Here is a 21,438-nt window from a genome sequence, read left to right on the forward strand (position 1 = left end):
TGACCTGTTGCCCACTGTGTACACCACACATCCTGTATCCTAATGCTGTGGTCAGCCTCCTTCCTTGCACCAATGCCTCTGAATTACCGTTCGCTTCATTCTTTAAAGGTGAACCTCAGACAGTGGGCACTTTGGGCCCCCGGCTGCTGCCAAGTCTACCCCCTTTCTTGTTGTCGGTGTGAGAAAGATGCACAGGGAAGAACTTGAGGGCAGCATCTCTCATGTTATGATGTCTCCCATTTTCTGGCTCTGCACCATCCATCTGCATAGGGTTCCCCTGGAGAACACTGCATACATCTTGATTGCAAATTCCTAGGCCCCACCCAGTGGTGATTCCAGGCCAGATTAGGGGCAGGGGCTGCATTCCAAGACATTCTAAAGTGTTCTGGGAGCCTTAAGTCTAGTTTATGCCCTACCTTTTCTGTAGATAATACCAACCACATGTCAGTGCATAAAGCATTTGGCCGTTTGTGAAGCTCTCAGCAGGTGCTACCCCAAACCCCCAGTTACGAGATCATTGTCAGAGTTCCTAGCCTGGCCTTGTTCCGCATTCGGCATGTGTTGATGCGTCAGCTCAGCACACAGCCTGTACACCCTGCATCAGAGTGACCACAGGCAGTGGTCAAGTTCATGGGTATGTTCCTTCAGTCTGCACACTTAAGTGATAGTAATAGTCCAAGCAGCTGGAGCAGCTCCAACATGGTGGCCAAGCCAGGATCCATCCTAAGTGTCTTTCTTCGCCTTACATCAGCGATATACTCAGGACAGTCTTGAGTGGGTTCTGGTACTGTCAATGAGAGGCTTTTAAACTAACCTCAGTTTGCCCAGAGGACAAGGGACAGACCCCTAGGATTCCAGCCCCAGAGAACAGCTTCTTACCCATGCTCTCTATCCCTCACCTCGACCTGGACCACGAGTTAGGAAAGCCTCCTCCCTGCCCTTCCATCCACCAAGCTAAGTTTACCTTTGTTCTTCTTCCCTCTGCCTCAGTCACTAGAGGATCTTGAAGACCAAAAACGGAAAAAGAAGAAAGAGAAGATGGGATTCGGCTCCATCTCTCGAGTCTTCGCCAGAGGGAAGCAACGGAAGTCCCTCGACCCGGGCCTCTTTGATGGTACCGCCCCTGATTATTACATAGAGGAGGACGCGGACTGGTGATAACCCACCACCCTTCGCCCATTGTCCGTGGGCATGTCTGTGTGTGGATGAGCCATGGAGCGTGCGAGCGTGTGTGCATGGGGGCACGGGGCCTGCGTGGGGTGCGTGTGCACGGGTGTGTGTAGCTGAGCGCCTAGGACAGGCAGAAACACAAATGTGATCCCGCCCGCCTCGCGTCGCCACCTCTGTAATCGATGTACATACCACAGACCGTGTGTGACTCTGTCACCTCTGTTGTCTCCGAGCGATACAGTTGTGTTCGTTTTTCTTGTTTGTTTTGTTTTTCGATGTTTGGGGGTTTTTTTTTGTTTGTTTGTTTAATCCGTTGTATTTTTGTTTTGAATTTCCCCCTCTCTCCTCCCTCCTCCTTTTTATGAAACTTGAACACTTGAAGGACTGCTGTGTATTTGTAAATAACAAAAGTAGTGTGCACTTTGTGCTCGTAAAGTCCCTCGTCCAGCCGCTACTGCAGCCCATGTCGCCAAGGATGTGGTCTGCTTTCCATGTCCCCCCTCCTCCCAACCCCTCAGTGTGAACATGTGGGACCAGACCCTGTTCTTGGGGTGTGCCCAAGTCACTTTAACCACCAAAACACCCCGTCATCGTTGTCAGGGTAAGGTCACTCCACAGAGACTCGTGAGTCCATCCGAGAAGCCTTGGCTGGGCTACAGTGTTTATGGGGTCATACAGGCTCTTTTTAACGGCCTGCCTGTTTTTAAATTGTGTTGCTGTTTCTTTCTTTCTGGAACAAAAGAGAGAGAGAACTGTTGCATTTAACTTATTTGCACAAATGCAGAAAACGTATTCTATCTAAATTATTACGTGAATATCGGAATGTATATTTTTCCACGGGGTGGGCGGGAGGCGGGCATTTCTGCTGACTTGTCTATTCTGTGTTCATGCCGCTGCAGACACTGTGCAAGGTAGAATTAGGGTGGCTAGAACTGGGGACCTCAGATGGCCAGCTTGCTTATTCTCTTTTCTCTTTTCTCTTTTCTGTCTCTCCCGGCTGCTGTCCCTGCATGAGAGGACTCCTACCTTCTGCTCTGGCCTCCCTCTATATATATTCTCTCTATATATATTTATTTATCTGACATGCAGAACGTGACTTCAGTGAGCAGAGACTAGTGATCACGTTCCTCTTCTCTTGGGCCTGTCTTTGGAGCCATGTTGATTGAGTCCAGGGAAGCACAGCCTGGGGCACATCCATAGGGTCTGACCAGACCTCTGGGCCTGAGTCAGCTGGGTAAGAGGCCTCCAGTGGCACACACACACACACACACACGTGCACACACATGCACGCACTCGAGTGCCTCTCTATCCTTAGTTTATTCCGCACATGGGCCAGGCAGATGTCAACAGAGAAGATGCCCACCTTCTGGGAAGGGCTGTCGGGGAGAATATCTGGCAGGTGAGCCCTCTGCCCTCTTTTCCAATTGGTTTCTTCAGCCACACATGGACTCTCTTGGAATCCCCAGAGCCCTGTCCTCCAATTCTATCAGCAGCTCAAGCAGGCTCATCCCATGAGGGCTGGCGGATACCTATGGCTGTTTGGGGTGCAGCATTGCCCCACAGGGCTTCATCAGGGCATGGAGAACCCAGAGTTTCCAGCCAGTTCTGCCCCACCCTAAAACTCAGTTTCCCTTTTCTTTTGTCCCAGGACCCCCCTTTCTACTGATCCTTAACCACTAACCCTCAGTCCACACCCTCGTGGCCTCTGTGGCACCTTCCACTAACAACAGCAGCATTCTCAGTTCTTAAGAAGAGATTTTCCAGTGCTGGATGGAGCATCTGGAATGTATAGGATCTTGTGCCCAAAGCCTCTAAAACAAGCCAAAAAGCCCCCGCCAGGTCCCCTCTTCCCTCCCAACCTAGCTCGGAGGCTGAGAGAGCAGGCAGGGACACCCAGTGAGCTTCCCTGTCTCTTTTTCAGCTCAGCTGGTTAACCCAGCCTGATGGCGAGGGAGAGAGGCCAGAGCTGGCTTCGGGGGAGATCTTAGGAAACACTTTTCCCCCCCCCATTGAATTTTTGTATTTTATTTTATTTTATTTGTTTTTTATGATTCCCCCTCCCCTCTTACTTACAAGAAAATAAGATTGCAACCACTCCTGGTAATGACTTAGTCATTCCTTTTCATTTCAGTTTTTGGAAATTAGGAGATCGTCCTAAGAGTTACTAAGAATGATTTATTTGAGAGAACCACGTCAAATAGCGAATGAGTTATGGGTAACTATAGATGAGAACGACCTTTTCCCGTGGGAGAGGTTTCTCGAAGGCATGGATGCAAAATATAAAATATTAAAAAAAATCTAAATAAAGCTTATTTTAAAATACGACGGAATTCTATGTGATTTGATTGTTTCTACGTTGCTCCAAGGGGAGCCAGCTGTGTCCCATCAGGAGGCACAGCTTGCATGACCACCAGGAAATTCCCAGGCTGGGTGACAGGAGGGACCGAGGAAAGCTGGCCGGATGCTAAGTCCCCTGAAGGGGGCCAAACCAGGTGGACTCCCAGAGCACCTTGCCTGTGTCGCCTCTCCTAATTTGGAGGTGCAGTCAATATCCGGGGTTGCCCACATCCTAATGCAGCACCTCCAGGCCCAGGATCCCCCATTCCCTGGAGCTCAGAGGCCCCGCCAGCTTTCTTCGCCCCCCCTCCCCTCACACTCCATCTGGAGGTCAGTGCTGTGTCTGTGATTTTGAGGTGTGCTGCCTTTCCTTGAGCCTCAGCAGACCTCTTCATCCCAAGTTCCTACCTTGGGCAACCAGAGTGGCTCGAAAAAGACCACAGGGTCCAAGGCAGAGTAGACAAGGCTTTTTTCTCAGCTTCACAAGATCCCCCAGATGCAAAACTCTGGTTTTCCATATGTCTTGGGAAGAGCCCATCATAGTAACTCTACATCCTGATTGTAACCAACGCCCTCAGTTTCTGTTTGTGCTCAGAAGCAAGACTGATGGGAGGGTGCACTTGAATGTCCCTTCCAGCTCTGGCTGACAGAGAACATGGCACTCCGAAGAGAAACCATGCTCCAAGGTGCAAAATGCAGGACCCCAGGTCAGTGAAGTCACAGGGTCAGGAAAGCTAGCAGCTATAAGGAACTTTGGCCACCAGAGTTCTCAATAGCCAGCCATATCCCTGGAACCAAAGGCTTTTATTCCTCCAGTGATTCTAACCAGCAACCAGGATTGAGAATCCACCACAAGGCTAATTTAAGCAAGGCAGGTATGTTCAGACTTGTGACCCCGTAGTGTGTGCCTGACTCCGTGCAGACATTACTAATCAATCAGAGTCCTTCCTACCCATCCATGAGTAGCCTTAGACTTCTCACTTTACAGAGCTTCAAGTATCAGTACTTGAAGTACAGATTTGCAAGGATGAAGTTTATTTACTATCCCAGAACTAGCCTGGTCTCTCAAAACTGGTTTAAAAAAAAATGGGGGAAATTTAAGCTCAGAAAGGAGTGATTTGGTCAAAGCCCACCACATAAGAGTGTGACCACGCTGACTCAAAAGTTCTACTTTACTCTGTCCTTTGTGTTTTTCTCTTGTGGGGACTCATGCTAGAGAAACACCCTACCACTGAGCTACAGTGCCCATCAGGACCTCCTTAATAAAAGAATCCCTTCCAAGTGGCACCTGCTAGTCTGAAATTCGAGTGGGGTCACCCAGAGCGCCCAAAGCCAGTGTTCTTGCTATGCAGGTTTTATGCTGTTCCTTAAAAAGGTACCATTCTCTGGGCTACTGAGTGATTGATCCCCTGGCTTGTGCAGTACTCAACCTTCAGGGCTATCCTCAGTAGCCTTTCTGCATGCTCTCCCACTCATACTACCAGGCTCCCACCAGTGTAACCAATAATAGTAACAACAATAACATCTAACATTCATTAGCATTTGCCACGGGCCAGGCTCTGTGTTGTATGCTCTCCATGGATTAACTCGGTTAACCCCACATCCTGTGTCACCAGTGGGGAATCTGAGGTTAGGTAACATCCATGTGTGGGGATTGTAGGTGTGCACTAGCATGCCTGGTTTGTGCCGTGCTGGGGATAGAACCCCAGGCTTTGAGCCTGGGGAGTCTGACTATACCCCAGCATCTGGAACTGGGAGGGGCCAGGACTGTGGAGGCCAGCTCTGACCTGTCGAAGGGTTCTTGGAGGGAGGAGAGAGGAATGAGGAAGTATTAGATAGAAATATAGGTGGAGATGACTAGAAAGACAGAGACACAGGATAGCTTTGGGAGGGCCCTGGGTCAATACCCAGTAGTCCCGAGTTTAATCATGATGGGTTTTTATACATCAGCAAGGGGACGAGCAAAAGACTCCCCCTTTCAAGGTCAAGGTATAAAGGACCAACAAGTGTAGACTCTTCAAAATACATGGTAACCATGCCTTTGGCCAAATCATCCCATTATGCAGCCCTGCTAGACAAAGCAAGCTCAGACTTCCTGACCTTGAGTAAGATCTTGCTAGGGAGCCTCTGTGGGCCCCCACACAGAACCTATAGGTATTCCTGTCATCTGGGGTGCCTTTCTGCTCAGACCTGGCTTGAAGACCCCACCCTAATCCCACACATGCACAATGGCCTCTGACCCTGTCCTGGTCCTGCTTTGTTGTTATAGAACAATGTTCCCATATCTGAGCTATGGACCTGAGAGCCAGCTCTACTCCAGGTTGGGGTTGGCACCCCAACCCTAACAGATGAATCAGCAAGCGGCCCTGAGCTGCCCCACCCCTGACACTCTGTGACACTTACCCACTGCTGTTGGCTCTGGGAACCCAGGTGAGGGCTGGCTGCACTGTGGATCCTTGGCCTTTGGGGGTAGGGGGAAGTACTGGAGATTGAAACGAGGTGCTCATGCGTGTTAGACGTGTGCTGTACCACCAAATTTCATTGCCCAAGACACTTCTTTTTACTTTTTATTTTGAGACAGGGACTCAGTAAGTTACCTAGGCTGGTCTTCAACTTGAGATCCTCCTGCCTCATACTTTCTGGTAGCTGGTATTATAAGCATGCTCCATCAGGCCTGGCTTTCAAACAATATGGGTTTTGAATGCCCTCAACTTACATTTTAACAAAAGAGACCTCACAGAGGCCCTCATTCCCCCACATCCCTCTTTATGACTCTTAAGTTCTTTCAACTTGGACCCCACTAGGTGTGGTTTCTCCATCCTGTTTTCCAGTGGATAAAGACTTTTAAAGGGTGCTAAAGAAGTCTGCATTATAAAACAGTAGTTCCTTGTGAGCAATAAAAATAGCCCCAATGGCTGGGTGGTGATGCACACTTTTAATCCCTGCATTCAGGAGGCAGAAGCAGACAGATCTGAGTTCTAAGTTCGAAGCCAGCCTGATCTACAAAGCGAGTTCCAGGACAGCCAGGGCTACACAAAAAAACTCAAAAACTGAAGGGAAAAAAAGGAAGAAAACAAGCACTCGGGAGGCAGAGCCAGGCGGATCTCTGTGAGTTCGAGGCCAGCCTGGGCTACCAAGTGAGTTCCAGGAAAGGCGCAAAGCTACACAGAGAAACCCTGTCTCGAAAAACCAAAAAAAAAAAAAAAAAGGAAGAAAACAATAATATTTGTGTAGTAGATGTTCTTTAGATATCAAAGTCATGGCATGCTCCACAACAAGTTGGGGTTTTTGCCTCTGTGATGGTAGCTGGGGTGTGGTGATGGCCTCCTAAGGCACCCTTGCGTTGTGTCCTGAGGCCCAGATGTGTTAGACTGTGTCCTGCACAGCTGTACACAGCATCTGAGAGAACAAGGTCCCCAGAGAATTAGTGTTTGAGAAGCAGGACCAGGGCTGTGGAATGTTTCTCAGGGGTCTAATAGAGTCCCCGCCTAGCATGGGTTCCATAATAGTATTGGAACATGGAGGCAAGAGGATCAGAAGATCAAGGTCATCCTTGGCTACTTAGGAGTTGAGGCAAGCCTGGGCTGCACTAGACCCTGTCACACACGCGCACACACACACACACACACACACACACACACACACACACACACACGCACAGTGGGGGTACATCAGGATGACCTCTATTCTAGTAGTTTGGGGTTTGGTAATTTCCTAATTGCTTTCTAAATGCGTCACCAGGACATGGGCTGATGTCACTAAGACACAGCAGTTGAGGACCACAGTACTAGGGGATCAAATTGTATGCAGTGCCCCAGCTCAGATGAAAGATGTGTCTTTGGGAAGTGAGTACCCTTGTAGTGCCCAGTAGGTCCCAGGCCACATCCTACGCCTTGACTCCGGTTCTGCCTTCACCCCAGACTTCCAAGTGTTTAGCCCATGGGCCCCAGCAAGCTTGTCTGTAAAGTGAGTGTAGTCACCCCCTTGCTGTGAGATATCTTTCTGTACACTGTGAATTTATGTTGTTCCTATTGGTTAATAAATAAGCTGCTTTGGCCTATGGCAAGGCAGCTTAGAGGCAGGCGGGAAAGGAAAAAGACAGGAAGATGAAAGGCAGAGACAAAGAGACACGAGCGAGCCGCCCAGGGAGCAACATGTAATGGGACGCAGGTAAAGCCACAGAACACATGGCGATACATAGATTAATAGAAATGGGTTAAGTTATAAGAGCTAGGTATCGAGAAGCCTGAGCCATTAGGCCATACAGTTTGTAAGTAATATCAGCCTCTATGTGTTGACTTGGGTCCGAGCAGCTGTGGACGGCAGGTGAGAGAAATTTGTCTGGACCTCAGTGGGGCCTGGCAGGACAGGAGAAAACTTCCAGGTACACCCCCTCTTTCTCATGAGTTCAGAGGTGAGAGCCAAAGCTTTTAAAAACCATGCCACCACCACCCCACCCCACCCCCGGTTGTAATGTGGGTTTAAGTTCAGTGGAAAGTAGGAAAGGGGGTTCAGCGCGGGATGGGGCCAGGGTATCTGTGCCCTAGAGCCAACTATTGGGACTAACCCAAGGCTGGTTCCAAGGGGGAACACAGGGCACGGGGTTGTGAGAACTCAAATCTCTCCAGCTGCCAATCCCAAGTGCAAGTTCATCTCCAGGGTTACGCTGAAGAAACATCCACCCAGCTCCTCTGCTCCGCAATAGGGATGCTTAGGCCTTGGCCATGGAAGTCATCAGCCCCAGCAGCATCCTGCCTCTCCAGCATCGAGGGAGACTCTGCTTGTGGCTACCATGTGGAGAAGCACTACCCAAGGCTGTGTCCTTGAAACAGAGACTCGGGGTCACCCAGGATGTGGCTTTTGTAAGGAGATGTGCCAGTAGCCAGGGCTAGCCTGGTCTAGGGGTGGGGTCTCTCTCTTTTGTTCACTATTAGTTCTTTCCGCTCTCTGAGAGGAACACAATGGGCTCACCGAGGCACAGAGAGGTGAAGTTATTGCCTAGAGTCACATAGCTAGGAAGAGGCAAAACCCTGTCTGGCTGCCAAGAGTCAGCTCTTGCAGACGTTGCTATGTGGTTCCAAGTGAACCCCCCTGACCTTAAGGTCCCCACCAGGGCCAGCCAATCAACAGAAAGCCTCAGAAAACTCCAGAAAGTTTCACCAGGAGGGTAAGACCAATTCTCATCACCTCTATGTTGTTGGTTTCTCAATCCAAAGAAGATGAGTTATAAGTAGGAAATTTGCAAATTGTGTTCCAGGGAAGCCTGGGGGGTTCCTCAGAGGTCTAGTAAAGGGCTCTTAGAGCTGCTGAATGATTAGCAGGCTGGGCTGTAAAACATCTTCAATCAGAAGCAGTGTCTAAGTCAGACACCACCCTTCTGTAAGGGGGTCCCATGACATGATAAGTGACGGAAACAGAACAGTTAGAAGTTTAGGGGACACGGGTAGCTCCATAGGTGGTTCTAGGGCACAGATTCCCTGGCCTCATCCCACATCTGCTGAATTGGAAGGCCTGGGGTCGAGACCCCAGGATTTAGGCCCATCCTGAACATGCTCTCCAACGTGGGCTTAGTGGAGGCTGGTGCTAGGGTAGAGGCTGAGGGAGCAGCAGCATGCCTGTGTGACATCCTGCAGAGCCTGACATGGTCACCACAGGGAAATCTGGGGAGCCACAAGCAACAGGACCCCAGATTACTCCAGACAACTCTGCTAAGAGCCTTGAGGGGCCCTGCTGAGCAGAGCCAGCCAGCTGACACAATGTGTCTGCTGCCTGCAGCCAGCCTCAGAAGCCTGCAGCAGAGGAAGTCCTCAGTGTAGCTAGAAGAGTTCAGCCATGGGATGGGAGGCAGGGGATGGAAGACCTAAGTTAAGTCCAAGTTCTAAGCTCGCCATCCACTGTGGCCGAGGCCTCTTCTGTGGCCCACCAGCATCTGTTCTGAGCATCAGGTAGCCAGGAGCTGTGGTGCCACATGGACACCAGCCTGTGAATATTAAACACCAAACAACAGTTTGGTGGGAGGGTTGGGGGAACAGTTAGACATGGATCTCCTGCAGAGGTACCAGCAGGTGTCTGCCCACACCCTGCCTCAGGCTGCTAAGAAGGCTGGACCTTCCCCAGTCCAGATGCCCATCACCCCTTGCCCAGCTTGATCTTGGACTCTGTGACAATGGGCAAGTTATTTCCCTCTCTGGGCCTGAGGTTTTCTTAAAAGACATGCCAGGCAGAAGTTACCGATCTGCAGCCCATCATCTCAGAAGTCCCTGGACCATTGTATAAGGCTTGCCTGCAGCCTACTCTGGACCATCACCCCCCCCCCCCCCCCCCGGTCCACACACTGCCTTCCAACCCCAAGTTCTGGCTTCCTGAACCTTTAACATATGATGTCATTTGAATGAAGGCTCTGTGGCATTAAGACAATGCATAAGCTGGGATGGGTACCCCTGTAGGTTCCTCAGGGCCTGCAGACTGTTTCCAGGATAGGGGGAGAAGGAAGGCCCTACAAAGACCACTCTCCATAGCCCCAGCTTGTCCACTCAGCCCTTCTCCCCACCAGACACAGATGGGATAGGTTCCCCAGGAAATACGGGAATGGAACTAGTTGCTTCTGAAAGCCAGCAAGGTGAGGCTAGAGACCCTCCCCACAAAGCTGTGAACCTAGATCCTGGCTGACCCCCCAGCAAAACTGTTAAGCAACCCTGTTCCCAGGTCACAGCCCCTTCAAGTTTATGGCTCTCTTTCCCAGGCAGATGGGGGAGGCCGAGTTCAGAGTGCTGCTTCTGGGTCTGAACTCGGTCCCTACTCTCACTAGCTAGTCATTTTCAACAAGTTATTCAACTTGTTGGGCCTCAGTTTCTTCAGCTGCACAATGGGCAGAATAAGATGCAGTGTCCAAGGCTTCTGCAGGGATGATGTCCACACAGGAGGTTCAGCTCAGACAGTGATGGCCTTGGTTCACCGGGTCACCAGCTGTTAGATAGGCAGGATGCCCCCTTGCACAGGGTGAGTACAGCAACTGTTCCAGCTACCCAGGTGACCTCTGTCTGCCCCTCCTATAACGGATAGGAGGGACTTAACCATAGCCAAAGAAAGTGCTCGTGTCTGTCTAAACAAGTGCTGGGATCCAGGGCTTCCCATTCTCAGACCTGTGCCTTGAGCTGCATTTTAATATTCAGCTGAGAGGAAAAGAAAAATCTTGATCAATAAGTTTGAAGAACTGTACTGCAGATCTTAACAGAGCATATTCACTCATGAAGGCCCTCACAGGTTCTGCCATGCAGAAAAAATATTTTATGTTCTCCTATCCAATGATTCCCTAGCTTAGCTGAGGCCAGAACCAGGTCTTTTAATCTAGCTGTGTGGGTCATACTCTGAGAAACAATGGGGCACTTCATGTCATCTGGCACCTTTTGGTCCAGTACTCCGTGCCATGAGATGCTGAGTTGGGGGCTCTTTGGGGATGTCTAAGCATGTTCTTTCTGGCATTGCCTAGACATAGAAGCCTCTAAGGTCCATGTCTGCTGGACCAGTGCACTTAAGAAATGAGGTGAAACCCAGGCATGGGGCACACGACTGTAATTCCAGCACCTTGACAAGCAAAATGGAGCTGGAGATGTAGTGCCAGTGGTAGGTAGTGCCAGTGGTAGCACGCCTGCTTGGCATGGATGAAGGCCTCAGTTCCAGCCTCATCACCCCACAAGACTGAGTGTGGTGGCATACACCTGTAATCCCAGCACTCAGGTGGGAGAGGCAAAATCAGGAGTTCAAGGTCATCCTCAGCTACATTGTAAGTTTGAGACCAGCGTGAGCTACATGAGACCCTGTCTCTTACAAACAAACAAACAAAAAACCTGAGGTGAGCCAGGCTCCATGTTAGGCAGCTAGATATTCTGAGCCATGCCTACAGAGACAGAAGGATCCCCAACAATTAGTTAAATGGCTGGGACCAGGGGTGCGTTCTTATGCTGTTGTTTACTGTCCAGCTATAAGGGGCTGAGTGCGTTTTACAGGCCCAGCTCTCTTGCCCTCTAGCATCTTCTGGTACCTTGTAGGAGTTTCGGGCTGCCTAATTGTTGTCCCTGCGATGGGATAGGCATGCTGGATTCCCATTCAAGTTGGACCCTCTTCCAGACAGGGCCAGTATCCTTCCTTGATAGGAAGCTGGTGTCTCTGGAGGAGACTTGGAACAGATTATCAGGACACTGTAAGGGCCAGGGAAGGGAGAAGGCAGGGAGGGGACACTGCAGGGGTCAGAGAAGACAAAGCCAAATGGACATGAGGAGTCACTAGAGCAGTGGTTCTCAACCTGTGGGTCGCGACCCCTGGGGTCCAATAACCCTTTCACAGGGGTCACCTAAGACCATCAGAAAACACAGATATTTACATTATGGCTCATAAGAGCAAAATAACAGTTATGAAGTAGCAACAAAAATAATTTTATGGTTGGGGGGGTCACCACAATATGAGGAACTATATTAAAGGGTCGCAGCATTAGGAAAGTTGAGGACCACTGCCTTAGAGAGATGAGATCATGGGTTACAGTAGGCATGTGAGTTAATCCCCGCTTCCTTCCCTCCAGCCCTGTGTGTGCAGGAAATGCACATTTAGTGACAGCTGAGCTAGCAGAATTGATAAGTATCCCCCAGCTGCAGAAAGGGTTATGAGCCAGTTCCAGCTCTGGAGCCAGTGCTTAGAGCGGTGTGACTCTCAGCCAGGGGCCCAGTCCTCGGAGCCTCCATCTCTCCCTCTGAGGTGGAGATGGGAAAGTTGCAAAGTTGAAACAATACATGGAGAAAGGGCCTAACGTCACAGCAGCTTGTCTCGGGGCTGCAGGAGGCCCAGGGAAAGCAAGCCCGGGCTGGTAACTAAGGCTGGGCTCCACCATGGCCAGGGTCCTCTGGGCTCCCCTGCCCTCACCCCAGTGCAGTGGCCTTCCAGAGATCGGAGTCTACCTCTCAGGAAGAAGCAATGGATTGTGGGACTTGTGAAACTGGCCCAAATTGCTCACATCTGTGTCTTCTGACAGTCCTGATAGGCTATACTGCAAAACGTAGTGTGGGTGACAAGGACTCAGGGCCGCCTCCGTGAGCTGGTCCCATGCCAGTGTTATACTGCGTATACATCTGCTTCGTGTCATCTGTGCTTCAAACTTAGAGGCCTGGGGAGACCCAGCAGACAGGCAAGTCTGCGTCACTGAGAGCGTCTGGCCCACGTAAAGGAAGAGGCCTTACCCACCCTGGCAAGCCTCGGGAGGATGCCGGCCGGATGTTTCCAGAGCTCTTGACCTTGAAGGAGGGCACAGATGCAACGCAGGACCCCAGTGCTTCAACGTTAACAATTAGTCTGAAAACTTTGACCTCCAGCCAAGGAAAGAGATCCATGGCCCCAGTTCACATTCTGGTCCACAGCTTTGCTGCCTCTAGGCTGGGTGGTTTGTGTGCTCAGCATCCTGGGTCCAGGCTCCCTCCTGTTGGCAGAGCCTTGGGGCCACAGGTGCCCAGTTCTGTTCCGCCGGGGACCCTCCTGCCCTTTTCTCCTGGGCGGACATATTTGTTTCCTAACCCTCAGCAGTGTGAGTGTCCGGCCAATGGAGTGGAGGGGACAGAAGGCCTCCCTGAGAATGACCGTCAGGCCATTATCTTCCTGAACTGGGGCCACCTTCCTATAGCCTAAGAAGATAGTCACCTTTCACTTTGTCTTCCAGAGTCCAGGGAACTCGGAGACAAAGTTGCCAATGGGCCTGGTAAAATGGGCTCCATACTGTCCCAGAGCCCCGAGAAGGATGTCTGCCCACCGTCATGGATAGCTGCTGTAAGGCAGGGCTTTGAACAGGCTGTCAGAATGAGGGTAAAGAAAGACCCCGCCTTTGGACAGAGATAAATGAGGAAAGCTGGCGGAAGACAGTGTGATATGACACTGAGTGCCTACTGTCCCGGGCGTGTGCTAGGCACTTCATATACACTCATTAAGTCATATGAAAAGTGTCTCTGAGTACTGCCAGTGTGCCAGGCTTAGGGATGGGGAACAAGGGTGCAGATATAATGTTTTGTTGTTTCCTATGTTTTTGTTTTTTGTTTTTGTTTTTTTGGACAGGGTTTCTTTCTATAGCCCTGGCTGTTCTGAAACTCTCTCTGTAAATCAGACCGGCCTCGAACTCACAGAGATCCACTTGCCTTTGTCTCCTGAGTGCTGAGATGGAAGGCCTGTGCCACCACAGACATAAATTAAGAGGTAACATCAGTCATCTTCATTAAAGTCTTCCACTTTAAAGCCGACTTCACTAAAGTCCTAGAATTGAATAGTGTTGTCTCAGCTTGGAATATGGGGAAACTGAGACTTAGAGAGGCAACACAGTAACCCAAGAAGACAGAACAAGCTAGGGGTGAGACTTGGGGTGCAGCACACTATTGTACCCCACCCCCCTTTCAGGCAGACACGACTGGATTAGAACCGGAAGGTTCAGCTCATTCGTGACTGAACTTCTATTGGAAGAAGCAGCTTGGGGGCGGGGCAGGACAGTGGAAGGACAGAGAAGGCCTTTGCAAGGTGGGTAGAAGCTTCCTGGCATCCTCGGCCCCAGGCTGTGGCTCCAGGTGAATGCATTCATGGATTCTAAAAGGGCTTCAGCCAGCCCTGAGAGTGAACACACCATGGCATCAGCCCTGGCTACGGGCACACCAGGGACTGTGTAGGAATCAGTATGGGACAGGTCAAAACAGACGTTCATCTTCCTTCGGCACCTTCCTGTAGTGTCCAGGTGGTAAGAACTGTGCATCTTCAACCTCATCAAAGCTTTCAACACCAGGGAGAAAACTGACTAGCCACTGCCCAGCTCCAGGCTTGCAAGCCTGCCCATCCTTGATGCCATTGATAACAGAACTTAGCGCTGGTCTATGGAGCTCTGGGGCTGTTAGTTGTGAAGCATTTTGAGGGGGGTTGGGGCTGTGTAACAGTTTACATTAAATGGCAAAATGGTCCCAGAGGAATCAGACACTGTCATGCACACCCAGGATCCTAGCACTTGGGCGGGGGAGGATCAGGAGTTCAAGACCAGCCTCAGCTTCCTAGAAAGCTCATTTCACAGATGAACTTTCTCAAAACTAGACAACAAACAAGATAATCCTATCAAAGGGGATGTCCCCAAGTGCTCAGTGGTGGCTCCTGTGTCCCAGTGGGCACATGGGCGATCAGAGTGACAACTGCTAATAGTGGCTGGCTAACCTAAGCCCAGAGTCATGAGTTGTCTGGAGGGTGGTAGAGCAGCTAGCTACAAGATGAAGGTCACAGGTAGGCGAGCAGAAACATATGACTTCTAAGTAGGGGTCCAGAGCCTCCCAGACCCTCGTCCCCTATCACCTCGACTCTGCTTTCCACAGCCTGGCAGACTCAGTCTCACACAGTCTCTGTCCAGACCCTCTGCTCAAAGATCCTCACTTCTCATGGGATCCGCCTCTCATACCCACCTATGCTGGAGCAGGGTCACCTAGGAAATGTGTCAGCAAAGAGATATGGATATGGGAATCTCAGGATAACAGATGAGGGTGTACTACAAGCAGTAGGAAAATAAACATCCGTAACAAATTAGATCATAAGAAGAACTTCCAAAATTAAGGTGTATTCCTTGTCACTTGCCAAGGACAGGGGCTTGGACCTAAGCCAGGGTGACTGATAGATAAGGCTGATCTGAGATCTGAGGCCCAGGGGAAGCACAGGCTACTCTAGTGGTGTGTGTATCCTGCTTGCTGGTACCCTGTGGATACAGTTCAGGTACATGGCTCAGTCTTCTCAATGCACAGGACAGCCCTGGGGCAAAGAATGATTGTGACCTCAATGTCAGTCATTTCAGGTGGACAGACCTTTCCACAGGCAAAGAGAAAGGACAAAGAACACATGACAGTCATGAGGGCCAGCTGCAGGCTATGGCCTAGGAGAGTGGAGGTGGCTGGTGGGAGAGCAACCTGCTGCTCCTCCTCCCTTCCTGGTCCCTTCTCTTAGTCCTCCAGGCAGAATGCCTTGAGAGCATCCCACCCCACCCCGCCCCATCCCACCCCCAGCGACATACTATTGGCACGAAGAGGGAATACTTAACACCGAAAAACGGGCAAGAAGGTGCTTTTTGAAAGCTGCCACACTTTCTAGAAACATGAGAGTCAGCTAGGTGCCAGAGACACCCAGGGGCCCACCAGGCCAAGTTCCTTCTCCTATGGAAGAGTGGGTGATGGGGAAACATGGATGCTGGTCCAATGGTGCAATTTCACAGGTTAAATTAATCCAAGGGGAGAGGAGCAGTGTCAGAAAGTGTCCTGAGTTAGTAAGAGCTTGAATGCGTGTGGTGATGGTGGCAGTGGTGGTGGTGGGCCACTAGGGACCGGGGAGGGTTCCCTGACAGCAACAACATGTAAACAGAGCTCCAAAGGTTGGAAAAGAGCTTGTCACCTGGGCCCAGGGGACAGCAGGACCAACCATCTGAGAACCTAAACCTTCCCACAGTTGTCAATGGCTCCTGTTAGGGCAGGGACATCATCTTCTTGGGCTAGGACAGCAGCCAGCTGGCCTCTCCCTCTGCAGTCAGAGAACATGATAACAAGGTCTTTATCTTGAACCCTCTGTCCTCCAGTCTCTCATGTGTGTGCCTGTGTGTCTGTGTGTCTGTCTTCCTGCCTGCCTGTCTGTCTCTGTCTCTCATTCTCACTCATGGCAGGGTTCCTGGCTCCCTAGCTCAACAGGCAGAGCTAGCAGCAATTCCCCAGCCTCAGAGCAGGCTGCTTCACCCTGAGGACCATCCCAACTCTTGCAGTTTCTGTAGCACTTCCCAGAGTTCTCCACTGATAAGCACACGGTGTTGCGCCTCACCGTGAGTCAGCCCAGGTCATAAAGAGTCAGGAGACCGGGAGCAGGGGTGTCGTTTAGTTGGTAGAGTGCTTCTCAGCACAAGGCTCTGAGTTTCCTCTCCAGAACTGCATAAGTGTGGTGGTACATGCCGGTCATCTGGGCACTGAAAAAGTAGAGGCTGGAGGACCTGAGGTTCAAGGTCACCCTTAGCTATATAGTGAGTCTGAGGCCAGCCTGGCTACATGAGACACTCTCTCAGAAAAATCAAGTAGACTGACCAGAGACATCATTTCATGGCAGGACAGATGAACAGCCCCACACCAGCAACATCTGCAGATCAAGCCAGAACAGAATGGATAGTGGGCGCGTGGTATAGGAGAGACATCCACGTTGGTCAGGAGAGAGGAAGACACACTCTGAACATTTTAGAAATAGTACAGTTGATAATATCAAAACTGAATAAACAGTTAAACTGCAGATTAAATAGCTAAAGAGAGAATTTTTAAAATGGAAAATGGCTTTAAGGAAATGACCTCCTAAAAATGCAAAGAGACAAGGAGTTGAGTCTGTAGGATATTCTGAAGAGGCAGAAGCAAGATGATCATGAGTTCTAGGCTAACCTGGGCTATGCTTTAAAAGTCACTCCATGATGGGGGTTAGGTCATATAGCGATAAACAATGGTGAGGAAATTCCAGTTGTCTGGTCTAATACAACAGCCACTAGCTGCACACTACTGTCTAAATTTGCATTTGAATTAATTAGTTAATTAAAATTAAATAGAATTAAAACTCACTTCCTCAGCTTGTTGGGTACTGCCAACCCCATCCCATTTCCACCCTTACACAGATGGGTTCTGCTGACCATGCTAAGCAAAAAAGTGGGAAAGAGAATTTAAAGGCCCAAGTTATGTCTCACTGAAATCCAGAAGGAGGGAACCATGAGAATGGAGCAGAGGTAACATGAAGAAATGAGTCTTGAGACTATGCCCAAATGGAGCCCATTGACCCAGAAAGCAGAATCTATATGACTCAGAATTGATTAAGAAATTAAAGAAAGTGGGGTTGAGGAGTCAGCTCAGTGAGTGAAACTCATGTCAAGCGTGAGCAAAGGTGCTCAGAGTTCCAGAACCCACATAAAGTGGACAGGATAGCATGAATCTGTAATCCCAGCACTCCTAAAGTGAGACAGGAGGCAGAGACAGGAGATTCCCAGAAGCTCCCAGGCCAGCCTGTACTGCACAGTGCTGAACCAGAAAAGGTGGTGTCTCTAGTGAGGTGGAAGGCAAAGACTGACACCCAAGGTTGTTCTCTGACCTCCACATGTGCATCATGGGACGTGTGTGCCTCCCTCCCAGACACAAAGAGAGAGGTGATAGACAGACAGGATAATAGATAGATAGATAGATAGATAGATAGATAGATAGATAGATAGATAGATAGATAGGATAACTGATTGATAGATGAGATGATAGAGATAGATAGACAAATAAGATAATTAGGTAAGTATAGATAGATAAGATAATTAAGATAGGTAGATAGGATAGATAAGATCATTGATAGATAGATTATAGATACAGATAGATAGATAGATAGATAGATAGATAGATAGATAGATAGATAGATAGATAGAAACTCACATCTAGCCTCATTGTAATGAGATACACAGAAGACCACGAGAAACCTTCAAAGCAGTCAGCAGAAACCAACATCAAGACTGCCCTGACTTCTACCCAACAGGAGCATGGGAGATTAAAGGAGCCATGGATCCAACGTGCAGCAAAAAGTGTGGGAAACCCCTCACTGTGCACTCCTGGGAGTTAGATACAAGCTTTCTTCAGATTAAACAAGTTTTGAGAGCTTCCCACTCTTTTCCCAAATACTTGGAATCAAGGGAGATTTCTTCTTCTCCTTTTCTTCTTCTTCTTCTTCTTCTTCTTCTTCTTCTTCTTCTTCTTCTTCTTCTTCTTCTTCTTCTTCTTTTTCTTCTTCTTCTTCTTCTTCTTCTTCTCCTCCTCCTCCTCCTCCTCCTCTTCCTCCTCCTCCTTCTTCTTCTTCTTCCTTACTCTTTTTTTTTCTGAGACAGGGTCTCACTGTGTAGCCCTGGCTGTCCTGGAACTCACTTTTAGACCAGGCTGGCCTCGAACTCACAAAGATCCACCTGTCTCTGCCTTCTGAGTGCTGGGATTACAGGCGTGTGCCACCACCACCTTCTTGGGGTAGTTAGAAGATAGAATCCCAGACAATAAGCAGTGATAAACAGAAACCTGATAAGCTATAAGTGAATTATCTCAAGCAAACATATATCAGTGTAAAGTAATCATGATCACAGTGTCCCATGACTGAGGTCTTCAGGATTAAAAGTTGCTTATAGCACTATAGAAGCAAGGGGTGTTGGGAATCCTTGATGTCCATTCTGACTATCTGAGATGAGACATTAAAACAACGATGGATGAGTTGTACATCTTGGTCAGCTGACTCTGCTGACCAAGTGTGAGAGGGGCCACTAAAGCAATGGATGTGCCACTGGAGTGCGCCTCCAAAGGACCGGGACATCTGTGGAAGCTGGGCTACCCCTAGAGTCGCTGCTTCAGGAGACATGAGGTCCTAAAACTTTTTATCTCTACCCTGTTAATGGGGTGATGTTGATGTTGATGTCTCAGGGACCACATTCTGAGGACAATTACATGAAAACCAGAGACTCAGAGAGTGAAGTTTCCAACCCACCAGGGAGGGAAGAGCTGAATGAGACAATAGAGAACAGAGTCCCAGTGTTGACCTTCAACCTCCAGGGCAGGCAGGCCATTCTCCCAAGGGCTTTGTGCAGTGAACCAGACACGATTATTTGGGGCTTTGTGGGCCAGATGATCTCTGCCACAGATACCCAGGTCCTCAACGTGAGCAAAATCAGAACCGAAGGGCATGGCTATGGTCCCACAAAAGGAATATTAGACCAGGACTTTTTCTCCCCCACTCCCCCAGGCTGGGGATGGGACGAAGGGCCTCAAGCTTTCAAAACAAAAGGACTACTGGTGAGCCAGGCACATGCTTTTTAGAAACTCGTGCAAGGGGTTGGATGCAACGCTGTGCCCATCACTGTGTTTGGTACCTACAGTAGCTTCCATAGGGACTGTGGCCTCCTGGGAGGTCTCTGCAGCAAGGCTGGGACCAGCATTGCCAGTATTCTTAGTATCTTGTGAGGTCTGTGAGTGTGCATGTGCGTGTGTGTGTGTGTGTGTGTGTGTGTGTGTGTGTGTGTGAGAGAGAGAGAGAGAGAGAGAGAGAGAGAGAGAGAGAGAGAGAGAGTGAGAGAGAGAGTGTGTGAGTGTGTGTGTGTGTGTGTTTCATGAGCGTGTGCAAGCATATTGGTAGTGACAGCAAATCCCCAATCCTCTGGCTCCAGCCCTTTGGCTGTAAATGTGACCCATTTCTACTCTCAGGGCTGAGAAGGAGTGGAAATAAACCCAGAATTGATGGATGTGCAGGTGTGGAAACTGATACATCAGGCCAGCATTTGGGGAACGACAGTTTAGTTGAGGCTTTATGACCCTAAAGACACCTCTCCTGCCACATCCTTCACTTTACAGTTCAGACTTGGGGCAGAAGGCAGGAGGTGGGGGTTGGGAGCTAACTGTACCTAAACCGGAGTGTGTGAGTTGACTGTGGGTGCTTGTATGGACGCTTGTGCTCCCTACCCTGTGCTCCATATGCAGCTGGAGGTGTGAGGAAGATCAACTCCCACACACTCGCAAGAGTGCGTGCATATGCATGCTCCCACGTGCACACACCTACACGCCCCCCCCCCACACCTGATGTCTGCAGAGGATCTGCACACAAACACAGAGGAGTGCACACACGATCATGCACACACATGAGCACACACAAAGGCACACACAGGATATTTCTCATCTGTGTTCACAGTCAGTCATTCCTCCCCGCCTCTCACTCTGCCTCCCTCTCTCTTCCTCCTGTTCACCTTTTGAGGTTTGCTATGTCTTTCTAGAGGGCTGGTATTATTGTGCTCAGCCCCCCCTTACCTGCTTCTCACCTTCTCTTTTCTCACCCCACCACCCCAATCCCAGACCCCTTCACCAGGCACAAAACCTCAGCTCCACCCCTCACCTCCCAACACCTCTGCCCCAAACCAGGATCTAACCCAGCTCACTAGAATCCCTTCCTTGGCACCTGGGTTGAATCACAACAACAAAAATGCATCTTATCTAAGCAATGTATGAGACCAGGGCACCTGCTGAATTCTAAGTGTGTCCCAAATGTGCCCAAGTCCCAGGGAGAGGCCCTAGCTACCAGTGTCAGCTGTCCCCGAGGGAGGGCCTAGGGTGTCATCACAGTCAGAGGTGGAAGATGCCTGCCCACCTAGGATAGCACTGTCACACTCATTTAATAGAGAGAGGAACTGAGGCTCCAGGAAGTTTGCCCAAAACCAGAGTCTGCACAACACCAAGGCCTGGTGGCCGAGGACAGCAAGGGCCTGGAATTTTGATTGAATACTAAGACCGCACATTACCTCTTATTTTCCTCCAAAGTCGGTAACAGGCCCTGCCCTGTGCAAATGCCTCCAGTGGATCACTGTACTCAAAAATCCAGAATGTGACATGAATCTTAAAAGGTCTTATTAATAAAAACAAACCCAGAGCCAGGTATTGGGGTGAACGCTGAATGATCAGAGAAACAGAACAAGCCACAGCTTCCTCACCTCACCAATTCCTCACCTGTTTCCTCAGACTGGAAGCTTCTGAGTCCTCATCCAAATGAATCTCAGCAGAACTGCTGCTCAAAAGCCTAAAAGCTTAACCAGCCTAGTTCCTGGTTTTCACGCCTTACATACCTTTCTGCTTTCTGCCCTCACTTCCTGGGATTAAAGGCTCACTTCTTGGGATTAAAGGCATGAGTCACCGTGCCTGGCTGTTTCCAGTGTGGCTTTAAACTCACAGAGATCCGGATGGATCTCTGCCTTCCAAGTGATAGGATTAAAGGCGTGTGCGTCACCATTTTCTAGCCTCTATATTTAGTGGCTGTCCTGTTCTCTGACCCCAGATAAGTTTATTAGGGTACACAATATTTTGGGGAACACAATACCACCACACC

At 49.7% G+C, this 21,438-nt stretch overlaps 1 protein-coding gene across 5 annotated transcripts in view; it reads left to right on the forward strand.

Annotated features, from left to right (window-relative positions):
- The window catches only part of Kazn (kazrin, periplakin interacting protein), a 1,033,047-nt gene that overhangs the window by 992,747 nt on the left and 18,862 nt on the right, over positions 1-21,438 (forward strand). For 4 of the 5 annotated variants that reach the window (XM_052715218.1, XM_052715217.1, XM_052715220.1 and 1 more), the window contains one exon: positions 991-1,114. In XM_052715218.1, the coding sequence (XP_052571178.1) occupies positions 991-1,114 (124 nt within the window). Of the gene's footprint in view, positions 1-990; positions 3,493-21,438 lie in introns of those variants that run through there. The other variant, XM_052715221.1, reaches the window with a different exon arrangement.

The sequence above is a fragment of the Peromyscus californicus genome, unplaced genomic scaffold (genome assembly GCF_007827085.1).
Source record: "Peromyscus californicus insignis strain IS unplaced genomic scaffold, ASM782708v3 Scaffold_5__1_contigs__length_169319896, whole genome shotgun sequence".
Taxonomy (NCBI): Eukaryota; Metazoa; Chordata; class Mammalia; order Rodentia; family Cricetidae; genus Peromyscus; species Peromyscus californicus.